This window comes from Hoplias malabaricus, chromosome 3 (assembly GCF_029633855.1).
Source record: "Hoplias malabaricus isolate fHopMal1 chromosome 3, fHopMal1.hap1, whole genome shotgun sequence".
Classification (NCBI taxonomy): domain Eukaryota; kingdom Metazoa; phylum Chordata; class Actinopteri; order Characiformes; family Erythrinidae; genus Hoplias; species Hoplias malabaricus.
In genome coordinates, this window is record NC_089802.1 from 51,116,737 (window position 1) to 51,131,443 (window position 14,707).

The window sequence follows — 14,707 nt, forward strand, 5'->3', positions numbered from 1 at the left end:
ATGAATTTCTCCATTAGCACAAGTGGATAATTTATGGCTATCACAAGTACTTGAATGAACTCAACTGCCTGACAGAAAACCTCAATGATAAATCATTGACAATACTGACCTACCTGATTAATTGGCAATAATTAGTGACTAATTTGTAATATGAAAATGCAGTCTTTTAAATTCTACTTCTGGCCACTCTGCTATTTAACCCTTTCAAACCAAGTGTCTGATCTGACACTGTGTCAATGGCTCCTTAATCATGTTTAAACTTGCCACATCCACCAATGGACACATGCACACTGTGCACAATAAAACATATTAGTACAGAGAACCAGAGCTTGCTGTGTGCATGAGACTTCCACTGTTGTGATTATTATTTTTTTAAATTGCTAATTCAGAGTGCAGTCAAGATCGGTAAATGCTTCAAATTGTAAGTACTAGATGTGTGACTGGTATCCCTATACATATTTTTACTTGTCCGCAAAATGAAAATAAACAGATTTTTGATTCTGTTTGATCACATCTGGACATTCACGTAGTCTGTGAAAATTCCTGCTTGAAATGTAAATGAAAGAACAGAGGGCAGTGTCTAAAACAGAATAAAGCAAACAAAGAAAATCTCTGCAGGCCTTGGAATGCTATGATTACTAACCAGTGAACATTGCTGCAATGGCTTAAGTTAAAAAATATCTTCTTTAAAATGGATTATGTATTACATCAAAAAAAAAAATCAAAATGAAGCGGAGGATTATAACAAGTTTAATGCTATACTCAGTGGTTTGTTGTTCCAATTCTAATTGTTCTCTTAATTCCAAATCCAAATTTAAGATTCAAAGCATTTATTTTCTAATACACAGAGAGACAGAGTTCCAGAGAATAATTAAATTGTTACACTGAACACTCTGCTAACTTGCAGACTAAGAACTTGCTTCTACAATTACATATCACTGCATAATTACTTAAGGGCAGAGTGGCAAGTAATATGAGAAAAAAACATACACATGTGTCTGTGTGCACATGTGTGTGTATTCATATACACCACAAGAAGATGACCAGGGGACTTAATTAAACATCTACCACTTCCTCTCTCCTCACTGTATTTTTCCATTTTCATTGCAGCATGAATGCCATGTTTTCACTCTAGCTGTTGGCTTTGACTGCAGTGGTTTTGCAGCTCAGCTCCTCTCTGCCTGTAGTGCACCTGAAGGGGCTTTCACTGGCCTTGTTCGTTTTACAGACACAGTGACTTTTTTATGTAAAAAAATCTATGAACTATAAGCCCTGGATATGTTGAAGCACATACTTCACAACTTACTCAAGCAACATTCCTTAAAAGTCTAGTTTAGTTTTTAACTTAGTGTTTTTAAAGCAAATTAACTTGTCACTAAACTACCTCTTTTTGTCTCTTTTATAAAAATATAATGAAGATTATAAAGATTTGCAGAGACCTGAAAATGAATTCACACTCATGAATGGATTCTGTAGACACACTAGTATTTTTCTTTACATGTACTTCCTATCATGTGATAAAGCTAACGTCTTGCAGCATGGAAGCCTGACTGGGATAATTCATGCAAAACAAAGGTAAAATCGATAGATTAACTCTTTATATTTTGTTGAAAGGTTGATCTTTTTAAATTCCCAGTAACAAAAAGACATATATAGCTTTGTGTAGTATTCTGCAATTAAAGTTGTGAGCAGGCAAAGGCCTTCTAATAATGGACATGTATTTCAAAATTACATTTAAATATATACAGAATAAAATGCTGGTTTCATTTGATTTTATATGGATTCACTTATTTTAAAAGTGCTATAAGTACTAGATATAAAATAGACAATAATCTGATTATCCTAATTTTCTTTAAATGTTATTTTAACACTCTTACAACCATACAGATGTATATTGGCAGTGGTAATATTCATCATGATACCACCCATTTTTACAATCTGTATTACAAATTTTGTTAGCCATACAGTAGCTGTTATCCACCCATGCAAAACAATGTGGTCAACAATAATCACGTCATTAGAAACTGTCCAGTGAATAATGGGATAGACGCCGGCGGGCAAACAAACATGTTAAAAGCATGACAGTTCATACAGCTGATATAAAGGTAAATAGATATAAAAGTAAGTGTTTCTAATATAGTGGTGGATATATGAAACACCTACAGCTGGTTTGGGGACGTCACTGTAGTGCCCTTTTTGTTCCCTACCGAGTACAGCCGTGTGACTCTCTCAGCAGAGGGAGCTCCTGCAAGCTGTTAGCCGAGTTTCATCCACAGGCTGATGGAGGGCGTTGAGGATTCGGTGCATTAATAATGAATCTACACATTTAGATTTGCTGACAGCAGGATAGAGACAATGGAACCAAACCCTCTCACTCTCTCTCACACCAGGAGAGATGAAAGTTTCTTTTCCACCCACTTGTCTTTCTCCTTATGTCTCTGAACTGTCTGAGTGTATAAGAAGGAAGCAGAGCAACTGTGCTCTGGTGACAAGGTTAAAATTCTTCTGGATGTCTGTTTCATAACTGTAATTCTCTGTGACATACTTCTGAACAGGGACGGGTGGGTAAGACAGAGAGAGAGAGAATTTCATGCTGGTGTGGTCAGTATAAAGTGGTGCATGTTGGCTGGTGTTTTTCCATTTTCCATATTTACTTGACCTTTCTCTTTAGCAGAGCAACATCCTAATATTTTTTGACTGATTGCAGCAGGGGGGAATACAGTTTATGCTGTTTCATATTTGCCTGGCCGACCACTATCCATTCTATGCAAGGTCTGTGTTCAAATAGACCAGTTGTTTCTGGTTGTAGCCTTTTGTAATACATATAGTTCAATTATACCATATGTAGGAGGTCAGAGCCTAGTTCTGTTTATTCATTGTGCTCTTTTATTTCACTTTGGTCTTTTATATGTAGGGAGAGTTTGAGAATGTCAAACTGAACGAAGACCAAGATCAAAAGACAAAAATGCTATTAAAAAACAAAAAGTATATATAAATGAAATAACCTTCACATATCATAGCTATGCTCTAACAAATAAAAAAAATCCTTGTGAATGGTTTAAAAAAATATTCCCTGTCCTCTTTACTCCAAGACCTAAACCACTGAGATATTAATTCCAAGACTGAACCTTTTCTGGTACTTACTCTATTTCAAATGGTGAAGTTGGAACACAGGAGAGAAATATAAAATTCCAGTTTTTGTTATTTTATACACATTCTCCTATTGTAGTGAAGGCTGTTGTGGAATTTCAGTTTGAAGTGTTTATTATTCAGGTTCAGGGCTCAGATTTAGGAGAAACCTTGACTTTATATTACACCTACACCCTTGTCGTTGAAAGAGAGAGAGAGAGCGAGCGAGCGAGCGAGCGAGAGAGAGAGAGAGAGAGAGAGAGAGAGAGAGAGAGAATGCAGAGCCTTTATGTCAGTGATGGTATCCATTTTAATTATTTAGTACCCACTCTCTCCTTCCACCTATAGTAAATCAGTGACCGAGTCCCTGGCCAGCTCCACTATATAGAACAGAGCCTGGCAAAATAAAGCAGCCACCATCAGGTTGTGCTTGTAACTAAGTATAATATATGTGTGTGAGTGTTTCGCTGTGCATGTGAGAGAGTTTTTGTGTGTGTGTGTGTGTGTGTGTGTGTGTGTGTGTATGCTGTAACCCTGCTGGTTCTCCCTGAGCTGCTGGTTAGTGGAGCACATAATCAGCTCTAGCCACCAGCTGCACAAAACCACCCTCTTTCTTTCTCTCTTGCAGAGAGTCTGCAGTGTATTCATTCTGCTGCAGCTCGCCACCATCGTTCTCCTTCACGCAAACATGCATAAACGTCAATTCTGCTGTCTGTTACATCGACCCCAACACTGAGGCACTGGCACATCTCCCACCAAAGCTTCGCTCGCAGGCTCAGATGTCAAGTTCTGACCTAGTTACCCCAGTTATTAATACTCAGTATTAATAATGTGTATGCTCATTTCTAATTAGGCTGGTACACCTCAACAGTCCAAATACTCCTGAAGGGGTTGAGCGTGTTTTTAATAACACGGCTGGTGACCCAGCAACCTGCAAGATCTGCAGAGCTGTCACGATAGAACCTAGATGCTGTGTGTATACACAAACACACACACAAACTGTAGTACCGCTCCACATACAGTAAAGATTGACGTTCGCACTGCTCTCCAGCACCGTTCCTGGTTGTTAACTAATTCAATCAGCACGAGAGAGAGAGAGAGAGAGAGAGAGAGAGAGAGAGAGAGAGAGAGAGAGAGAGAGAGAGGGATTGTTACGAAGTGAATCCGTGAGGAGAAATATTCATGACGGCAGCACACAAATGATATTGTTTCAGCAATACTCAATCACGTACATACTGTGCATGTACTCATGTGTATAATCGCATATTACGTAACAACTTTCTGGTCCTCTTTGGTTTTTTCCCCTTTTTCTTTGAATAGAAAGAGTACATATCAGTTCATATGGCTGTGTTTTTACCAGCATTAAACTAACAGAATATCTATTAAGATTAATGATGTTTACATTCCTTAGTTTTAAATTTCAGAAATAAGTATCTCAATATAGAAACAGGAGAAATACTATCTCCTCCAAATCTAAATAAAAAGTGGAGCCTGCTATTCTACCATCTGTAATAGATGAAAGCTAATAATCCTGGTTATCTGTTGACAGTTAAGTTGTCTATCAGGTCTTGCATGTTCAAAAGAATTTCTGATGTATATATATGTAAAATATATGTATTTTACACTTTTTCTGTTTTGATTCTTCACCCGACATCTATATATTAATTTTCAGTACTGTGCAAAATTCTTAGGCACTTAAGATTATTATTATTATCATTATTATTTTTTTATTATTTTCTCAATAAACATTGTCCTTATATAAAATGATATTTGGAAGTGTATAATTGATGAAGGGCTAGTTGAGGGCTAAACCAGTTTACAACAGGAAAAAAAGAACAGGAAAGTTTCAGTATCTAACTATACACTGCAAACGTATACATTTAGTGTTAAGTAGATATGATTATACAGAATGATTCTCTATAAAATCTGCAAAAGGAAATGGTGACTATTGACTGTGCTCACAGTTGCCATGGTATCCACGAACAGTAGTTTGTTAACAAACATCAGGCAGTAGATGGGTGTTATGGCTCATTATGAATTTCCACACAAGAGCTTTGGCTTTGCAAGAGACTATAAGAGTTGTTTGTCGATGTGAATGCTCAATCGGCCAATTTCCAGACAAAGGTTTGGGCTGCCTCATTAACTGCGCAGGTGGGTGATAATTATACTGTCTTTTAGTTTCAGTGCTTCAGCAAGTGTGCATTTTGGAATATCCGATACTGAAATATGCAGAGTCAACAGCGAGACAGTGTTTGTTGAACTTGGCTCTAGTAGCTCTCTCTCCTCAAACAGAAATACAGAAATTCCAGCCAGAAGAGGAACTGCTAATGTAAAATGTTGGGATTTTGTTTTAGTTGTGATGGAGTGTGTGTGTGTGTGTGTGTGGCAACAGCACGTTTGTTCCGACTGTTTGTGTGTAGCACTAGACAATTTCTGCCAATTACATGTGATTGTGCTTTCATTAAATACACTCCAGGTGGTGTATGAGGCATCTATTGGCAGGGAAAGAAAAAAAAAAGCCTTCTATGCATGGCCTTGAGATCCATACTGTAGCGTTTGCCCCCATGGACCTAGAACAGAAGCAAACAAACTGTTTTCCACTCGTTTACCAAAGCTAAACAAGCTGTGTTTGATGAGGAGAGGACTATTTGTGATGTGAACAAAATGTATGTAGGACAGAGGCCGATTACTGATTTTACAAAGGTGCTCAGCCTAAACAAAAAGATGTTGAGCCTTAAAGTAGGGTGCAGGACACAGACTGATAATAGCCTGTAGCTGTGATGAGAGAGATGGTGGAAATATGACTTGAAGATCCACAGCAGACTTTCTCTTACATCTTTTATATATGCAATCCCCCTCATTATTTGCTGTGCAAGATGAAATAGAAATAGACTGTGAGTAAAATATTGAATATAAAGACTCTCAGGGACTTGACCTAGCATTTCCAATGCAACAAGAATCTAGTATGTGAGAGACTCTTTTACTAATGACGGACTTGTTTGTAAATCCAGACCTGGTTGGTGTTCCTGCCAACTCTTACAAAACAAAACATTGCAAAGGGCATAGCAAAGAGAACATATTAGGGTAGGCTTTTCACAACAAGGCTACTAATTGCCCAAACAGCCAGACTGCTCCAGCTTTATGATCAGATTTTTTTTTTTTTTTTTTGATGCTATAGTCCACAGAATGATGGTGACAGCTAAGCCTCTGACTCACTACTGATGTCTGCCTGCTTCGCTTGATAGGAGACAAAAATAGGTCTCTGGATTGTTTCACACTTCCCGGATCTAAGGATGAATATATCCACAATGTGAGCAGCACCCTACGGCAACTGAAACAAACTCCACCTGATCTCTTTGAACGACCTGTCTTTAGGGTCTATGCTGTCCCACACTCGCTTTGTTATCTCTCATTTAAGAAGGTCTTTGTTGGCGTCACAATGATGCAACTGTGTCCATTTTTTATATGTCACACTGACCCTTACAAAAATGTCTCCCGGGATAACCTTAGTCTGTCACAACACATTCCAGTCTGTTTGACATTCCAGTCATAATTCCTACAAGTCAGACCATTTCAAGGAGTAATTCTACAGAATGTTGCACTTGATGGAGCAGGACTGATATTTTGTAGAGCCTTTCCTTACTCTCTGTATTTTATGATAGAAACACATTCAGGTTCCATGAAACCTGCATCTTATCTTATATGTAGGACCTTGTTGGTGTGTCAAATGAACAGTTACAGCTTTAGGGAGGGCATGTCATTGGAAAAATCACAATCTTCAAATCTTATTTGAATTATTTGACAGCAAATGTGCAGGTTGTTCCTTGACAATGCTGTGATGTTTTGACAACAATGCCATTGCCAGTAAAGGGGAGATTTAGAGCTGGAGACTGTTTTTATAACATTCTTTCTCCTCCATTACTTCTCTCGTTTTCTCTTTGTCCGGCATTCAGATATGATTGCCAGTCAGTGCAGTGCAATTAGTGTTCGTCTACCAGCTTGTTTCCCTGAAACACTTTGTAGCTCTTTTAAGCCTTCTGAACCTCTGTTTGACCATCTGTGGTAAATGGAAGACAGTTGCCTGCTATAAGCACAATACAATTAGGCTTTAAATGTTCTTTGAACTGTGTAGCATTGTGACAGAGAAGTGACTAACCTCTGAAGTGCTAGGCAGACAAAACATGATGCTCTGTAACTTTGGTTCTATGATTCTGTTTGGATTTCTAGGAGACTTTTTATGAGGAGACTATATGATAATTCTTGACCCTGAAGCCTGAACCAGCAGGAAGGAAAAAGTGAGTTAGACATCGTCAAAGAAAGTGCTCATTATTGGGAGAGAGTGGGAGAGAGAGAAAGAGACAGAAAAAGTGAGTTGGATTCTAACTATAAATTAACAGTAAATTTAAAATAAAATGGAAAAGGCATCTTCAGTATGTTTATGAACATATTCCTGTAACTGTAGACAAGACATATCACATACACACTGTGATCTTCAGATTACTGTAGTTCAATGATGTCCAAGGGCACGTGTATTATGAGAGCATGCACGGCTCTCAAATGCATTAAACTGATGAGGAGATGTAAATTTCTTTCTGCTTCTTGTTTAATCGCCTCGTGACAAGGCTTCTAATCATGGCTTTGGAAGAATACATTAGCACCAGTGTGCTTATTATTCACAAAACTCTCGTCAAATGCTTTACAACTTGCTTTGAGCAGAAATAATGACTTATGAAATTTTACCTCATGAAGCGTCCCCATCCTAAGAATAACCAGATAGTTTAATTTGGAAATACAGTACTGTGCAGACATTTTATAAAACTAAAAACTGTTTATCTGAGCGGATAAAACTATAATATAAACCTATAATATAATTTCTCTAATATTAGGGGAAAAAAATATTAAATCCAGTGTGCTATTTATTAAAAAAATCCATTCAGGGAAAGGGAATATTTGCAAATAATATGTAAACACATTTATTATTTCTTAGTAAACAATTCATTTACTTTATTAAATATATAATATATTTTTATACAAGAACCACGCTTGAGAAGATAAATTATTTTAAATAATAATAATAAAACAAAGCTTTTTCCTTCTCCTGTAAATTTATATAAGCTATTCTGGAGATAAATGTTTTTTATTAGACAGCTACAATATATAACGGCATATTTAAAGCGCTGTATAACACGCACAATTATGTAAAGAACAGGCTGACATTCATCAAGGAAATACAGAAGGGCACACAGTGTCCTTCATATGAAGCACCAAGGGAACATTGTTTATTTTTGACTGTGGCCATCTCATTATCTTATATAAAAGCACTGTTAAATATCAGTTGGCTGCACTAATAGGATATTAGCGAAAAACATCTGTGAAATACTACTAGATTTGTAGTACCTAACTAAACCTTGTTGAGCCTACTAAACATGAGTACATTACAGATATATGGAAGATTCATGAGGTGCTTGCATTTAAAAGTAGTGATGCACAATGTATATCGACAGCCAAAATATTATTTGTGGATTTGTTTATATATGTGTTTTTGTTAGTGATTGTTATCAGTCCGATATTGGAATTTTAGCTGATATTACAACCGATAAATTGGCACCGTTTATGTGCTTGTGGATATGCACTGACACCTGTAAATACACAACTAATGTCTGCCATGAGGGTGGTTTTCACAGTTTCTGTGATTAAATTTCGTGGTGAAATCTAATTTAAAGTATCAGCGATGCTAGGTACATGCACACACATATAGCGGTGTAAACACAGACACAGACACACACACACACACACACACACACACACACACACACAAAGAGCAGATTAAACAACAGAAAGAACTCTCAATCACCACAGTGCAGGAGCCCTTCTTATATAAACACAGGTATCAGTATCGGCTACTCCAAGGTGCTAATTATCGGTTTTCCTATTGGCCAAAAATACCTGTGCATCCCTATTTACAATAGATCTTAAATGGCTCTCTTTTTGGTAACCAGTAATTCTCCTGCCCCTGTGGTGTGTTTCTCCCTCTTACCTGGCAGGCTTGGTACAGAAGCTGGTGCTCAAATTTTTTGATGCCTAGGATCTGTTGGAACATCTCATAGAGCTGGTCTTTGCTGAGGATGAGCTCAGAAGCAGCGCTAGCTGTCATGCGCTGCTGTGCCTTGCGTGGGTCCTCATCTCCACGGTAGATTGTGTCAAACTTGGCCATCCAGGAGCTCAGCACAGTCTCCTTGCTTAAGCCGTCAATCTCTGGAAGGCTACGAACACGCTTCTCAATGTGGCGCTTGAACACTTCACGGCAGTCCACAGCCGAGAAACCTCCAGTCTGGACCATCTTGGCCACACGATCACTCTTCAGAAAAACCTGATGATCACAGTTCCAAACAGTGGTCAGTAATCTGCATGATATTTGCTCTAATTTACAAGTTGAGGTAGCTCTTAAACTTAAACTGGCATGGTTTGATCTTATTGCTTTTATGAGTAGCATGGTAAAATCAGAATAGATTAACTACCATCATGAGGGCCATTTCAGCATTGTAAATTATAACTTGGAACACAGTTAGCATATTTGAACATTACAATTAACATGTAATTCCTCCAAAGGTTTTGTTTATGGATTTGACATGAACATACCAATCATTAAAAATAATAACTTCAGCCATTTAAACCATGAAGTAATCTCCTAGTACTCTACTAGCATGTAAAAAAGATAAAAAACAGGCATTAACAGTCATAGTGCCACATATCATCGACCTCTGGTTTTCATCATGAACTCCTTTTATATGAGGTGAAGTCACCTTGCATGATGAAATGCATGAATATTTAAAGAGCCTGTCACATTACATAATACATGTTAGAAATTGGATAAAAAATATCCTTGGGAAAAAAAAACACTAACCTCATAGAAGTATTTCTGTTCTTTTAGTAAAGATTTTTCTACCTGAGGACCTTTCTACTTAGTTTTCAGTTGTGCCTCCCCTCTCAAAAGTAAACCTGAGTCAATATCCATAATGATTTCAATCAAAAATGAAACCAATTCCAGTCAGCCTGGGGAAATTATGTCTCAGTGCTATGCTTTAATATTCTACGATATGATGGATACACCTCCATCTATCGTGATATACTGGAATAATATAGCAAGGTCATTACAGCCACAGGAAGAAATGGAAACTTTAAAATTTCACAGCTTTGAAATGATGGGGCCAGTGCGGGCAGAAACATTGCATTCATAAGGCCACAAAAAATCTCTACCTCCCTTCTCTCTCTCTCTCTCTGAATTATTCAGAGCATTCTTCCCTACTGAAATCAGGCTAAAAAAAGTGTGATTTCTTCTCTGGTCCTGCTGTGGTACATGTTGAGCATGGTGTAAAGAGTCTGACTAAGATCCAGACTCCATCCCTTTCCCCATCACCCTACAAAGCTCCTATGTTTCAAATTGAGTTTTATGGAGGTTGTGAATAAAATGTGATTTATTTAGTTTTTCTCTACATTTGGAAGGTCTGGTCTAGCTGTTTGGCAACTGCTTTTCCTTGCTTTTAAAAGCCCCTCTCCACTGCTCTGTTCAGGAAGACGGATGGGGCTCTAAATTGCTGTCTGGTTCCAATCCAGACGTCGATTTCCCATGAGCCTCTCTCTACCTGCACATACAGTGACAAACCACTTTGAAAATGAACTGTTGGTCAATGAGGCCGGAGTTTCTGGACAAACATGACCTTCCAATTAGTTTTAGACATTTGATCACGGGGACAGTGGGTTGTTTATGGAATTTGTCCATTAGCATGAGCTGAAAGCACGTCAGAATCAATCATCCATGGCTCTGTACATTCACATTTTTTTCAGTGCATGCAAAAAATCATTAACATGGATAAAGAGGCAGAAATAATAAATGACGCCAGGTAGTCAAAGACCAATTGAATTGTGTGTAAAAACTGTTAATTCTGAAGTGAGTGATGATGTAATGAAAGAGCATAACTGCTAATACCACAGTGTGCTGAGAGTCTCCATGTTTAGTTTTGTTGTTACATTTGTGTTTATCAATATATAAAGTGAAACAATGACTGAAATGCAAGGTATAAAAGTATAATATGTAATTTTTCTTTGTACACATATGGACCTGTGACTATATATAATTAGAAGATGCGCAAAAATTGTAAATTGCAATTTCACTACCGCTGCATGCTAACAGATAAATTACCTAATAAAAGATGAAAGCCATAATGGACTTTTCTCTATACATAAAAATATTGTACAGGTCCTCAGACGACATAATAGTTAATAATATTATGTTAATTTTATGCCTTTTTCTTTATGATTATATTTATACGTTGTTATTATTATTGTTAGTTTTGTCCAGTGATGATGCTAACACTAGATATTGCTGCAATTTGTTTTTGAAAAGGTTAGACTGCATCCTCATTTTTAACCAAAGGTTGGAACACTCTCTCAGAGCTTTCATCTGTGACTGTGCCTTGTATTTAGTGGCACAGGCTAATTAGCATCCACTGAGGCCCAAACCATAGCAACAGAAGAGAATGACATAGTGACCTTACCACAACAATACTTTATCAGTAAGGCCAGTAACAAAGAAATTTCCCCACTCTATATGTGTGTGTGTGTGTGTGTGTGTGTGTGCAAACACACAAGTGAATGTGTGTTTATGCATGACTTTGCTCTGAGCAAAGAAGAGCCTTTTATTTGTCCCTTGAGGGCTATTTAGTGCACGCATCTCAGTGCTAATGACAAAGACATGTCATCAACAAAATGTTTTCTATAATGTGACATCTGCAATGAGATAACAAATTTAAACGCATTTCTAACATGTTATCAAATGCTCAAGAGATTTTAATGTTGTATATATTTTTGATTGTCCTTCAGTGTTGCCTTCAAAGTCACTATACCAAGAAGTTGTGTTTACAGAATATAGGAATATTCTCCTTCAACATAGAGTACGTCCACCCAGTGCTCTAGTGAAAAAAACTATATATATACTTTCTTTCAAACTGATTTGTTTTTCTCAGACACTGAATGTTTGTGGTTGCTACCATACCTCATAGTAGCTCTGAACTGCATTGATGAAGGCCTCATCCGCCACAATCTGTGTGTCACCTTTGAGGAAAGATTCGAAGCGATCCTTAGTGGTCTGAAGCTGCTGCTTGGTGATCTGGAGAGGGAAAGAAAACAAAGCCACTTCAGTAGCTAATCAATGATAACACAAGTGCACATAAAGACAAAGGGAGAGGAAATGAACAAAAAGAAAGAGCCCTGACTGGAAGTAGGCTATACATTCTGGTAGACAAAACGACAAAACCCATAAATACTTCTCATTCATTTCGTGTGCATTGATTTGTGCGGCATGCTATTTTAGGTTTCCTTTTATACTGCCCCCTGGACTGTAGATTATGCTTTATTGATCCGTTATAAAAGTTTAAAATCTGAGTAGTCCCATATGGCTCCAATACTAATGATTTTAAGGCTTATAGAATACCCATGGGCTATGAGAGGAAAAAAGAGCAATAAATCAGGATATGTTCCTCAGTTCAGCTGCTCTTAATCAGTGCACCTTTTTTCCCCAGCAGTTCATCCTCCACATTTTTTTTTCCTTGTGAAACCAACCCATGCAAATCACATTTCTCTTCTTTGAAACACTCTCCCTCATCTCTTCCTTACATTTCTTCCTTTTGGTTGTTTTCTTTCACAGAATGACAAAAACAATCTGGCTCCTTGAACAAAATCTCATCCAATGAGCACCCTATCTCTTTCTACCTCACTAAACATTGGCACCCTTTCTAGTGTCCTTCTGTATGGGATATTTAAAAACAAATGTCAGAGTTTGTCAGCTCACGGGCCTGGAGTCGGTTGGCAAATTTCTTTCCCGGCTCCAAACACAGCTAAACAAACTAATCACAGTTCCACAGCAGTTGTTTACCAGGCTCAGGTGTGTATGGTCTTGGAAATGAGCTAAACCATGTACACTATGAAGTCCTTCAGGACTGGGCTGAAGATGTAAATGCATCACCCTTGTCGATTATCAGTAGCATACAAGGCAGGCACATAATGAAAAAGAAGCTGAAAAGGAGACAGGGACGACAAGCAGCCAACCAGCATTTTCCTCCTACACACATATCAGCAGCAATAAGCAAAGCAACAGCTTCCTCTCTCTCTCTCTCTCTCTCTCTCTCTCTCTCTCTCTCTCTCTAAATGTATACAGCAATACAAATCTGGTTATGCTGAATGTACACAGTGTGACTACTGAAGTTGGACTACAGAAACTGTACACAGTATATTATAGGCAGTACACAAATATATATCCTATATTCCATACCTCAGCATCATTAGAACTGAAGAACTGTGTCAGACTCAAAAGCGTCCTATGAGCTCTGCAACTGTTACTCAACTGTTACTCACAGTTACAACAGAGTATATCAGTCAGACATATTACCAGCTGTTTTTACTGACTACGGGTGAAAATGTTTAGAAGGAAAGTACACCTAACTGTCGACATGGAACAGAGCTGTTACTGAACAAGATGTCCTTGTAAACTGCTTGATTAAATAAAACCAAACCCGAACAGTGTGTTCTGTTTTGTGGTTTTAATTCACATGTGCAGAACACCCTGGAAGGAAATATATTAATACTACAAAAAACTTCAGTTTCTCATGCTTCATGTCATTTTTACATAGCTGTAAGAAAGATGATTTATGCAAATGAACATTCAAAACTGAACAATTTAATGAATGGAAACTCACTAAAATAGCACACTAACTAAATGGAATAAAATAGTTAATGTGTTTAGTGGAATAAAAGCTTTATTAACGGCATTGCTGAGTTATAGTTATATTATGGTGTTTTGTTTTCCTTGCAATTTTTTAAATCAGTACTTTTTGATACAAATCTAGAAATGTTCATTTCTTAAAAGCTTAAATGCCATTGTCATAAATTTAAAGTTATTCAGGTTTTGTTTTTTTTGTGTTTAACTGCAAGCAGTGGTGCAGTGTACTTTATAAGATCCAGGGCATTTATCCTGCATTACAGTACACCAGAACCGATGCCAGGCTCTGTGGCTGCTAAGCATATTTTAATAATAGTATTACTGTGGTCTACTGCAATTGATCTATCAATTTCACCCACAACACGTGTCCTACCGTGACATTGTAATATCAATGTCCCTTTCATATTCACATGACTAGTACATGTTCCCATGTTTAATCCCATGTTTAATCCCCATTCTTACAAACCCAGGATTTCTTAGTGTATTTTCATTTATTTACATAACTGGCTGATTACTGAATCAAATTGTCGCCGAAGTTAACGCAGATATCCAGATAATCTCATTGGGTTCATATATTTTCTAATTACTTACACATATATCTATAGTTTGATATGTCAGGTCCATGCTTTAGTACCCTGAAGGTTTTGACCCCATAGGAAAGTGTGATAAAACAAGACCAGCAAGCCTACTATTGCTGGACTGCCATCTTTCCATCACACAAATCATCCCTGATGTTTCAGTAATGGGGAGGCAGTCTTACATGTAGGTTCAAAATATACATCCTTCATTTAGCCTTGTGGGTAA

The 14,707-nt window shown here is 37.5% G+C and overlaps 1 protein-coding gene across 10 annotated transcripts in view; it reads right to left on the reverse strand.

The window, feature by feature from the left end:
• cadpsb (Ca2+-dependent activator protein for secretion b) overlaps window positions 1-14,707 on the reverse strand; it is an 83,983-nt gene that overhangs the window by 47,053 nt on the left and 22,223 nt on the right. For all 10 annotated transcript variants that reach the window (XM_066663893.1, XM_066663892.1, XM_066663891.1 and 7 more), the window contains exons 2-3: window positions 12,182-12,295; window positions 9,167-9,499 (exon numbers count right to left, since the gene is read on the reverse strand). In XM_066663893.1, the coding sequence (XP_066519990.1) occupies window positions 9,167-9,499; window positions 12,182-12,295 (447 nt within the window). The remainder of the gene's footprint in view (window positions 1-9,166; window positions 9,500-12,181; window positions 12,296-14,707) is intronic.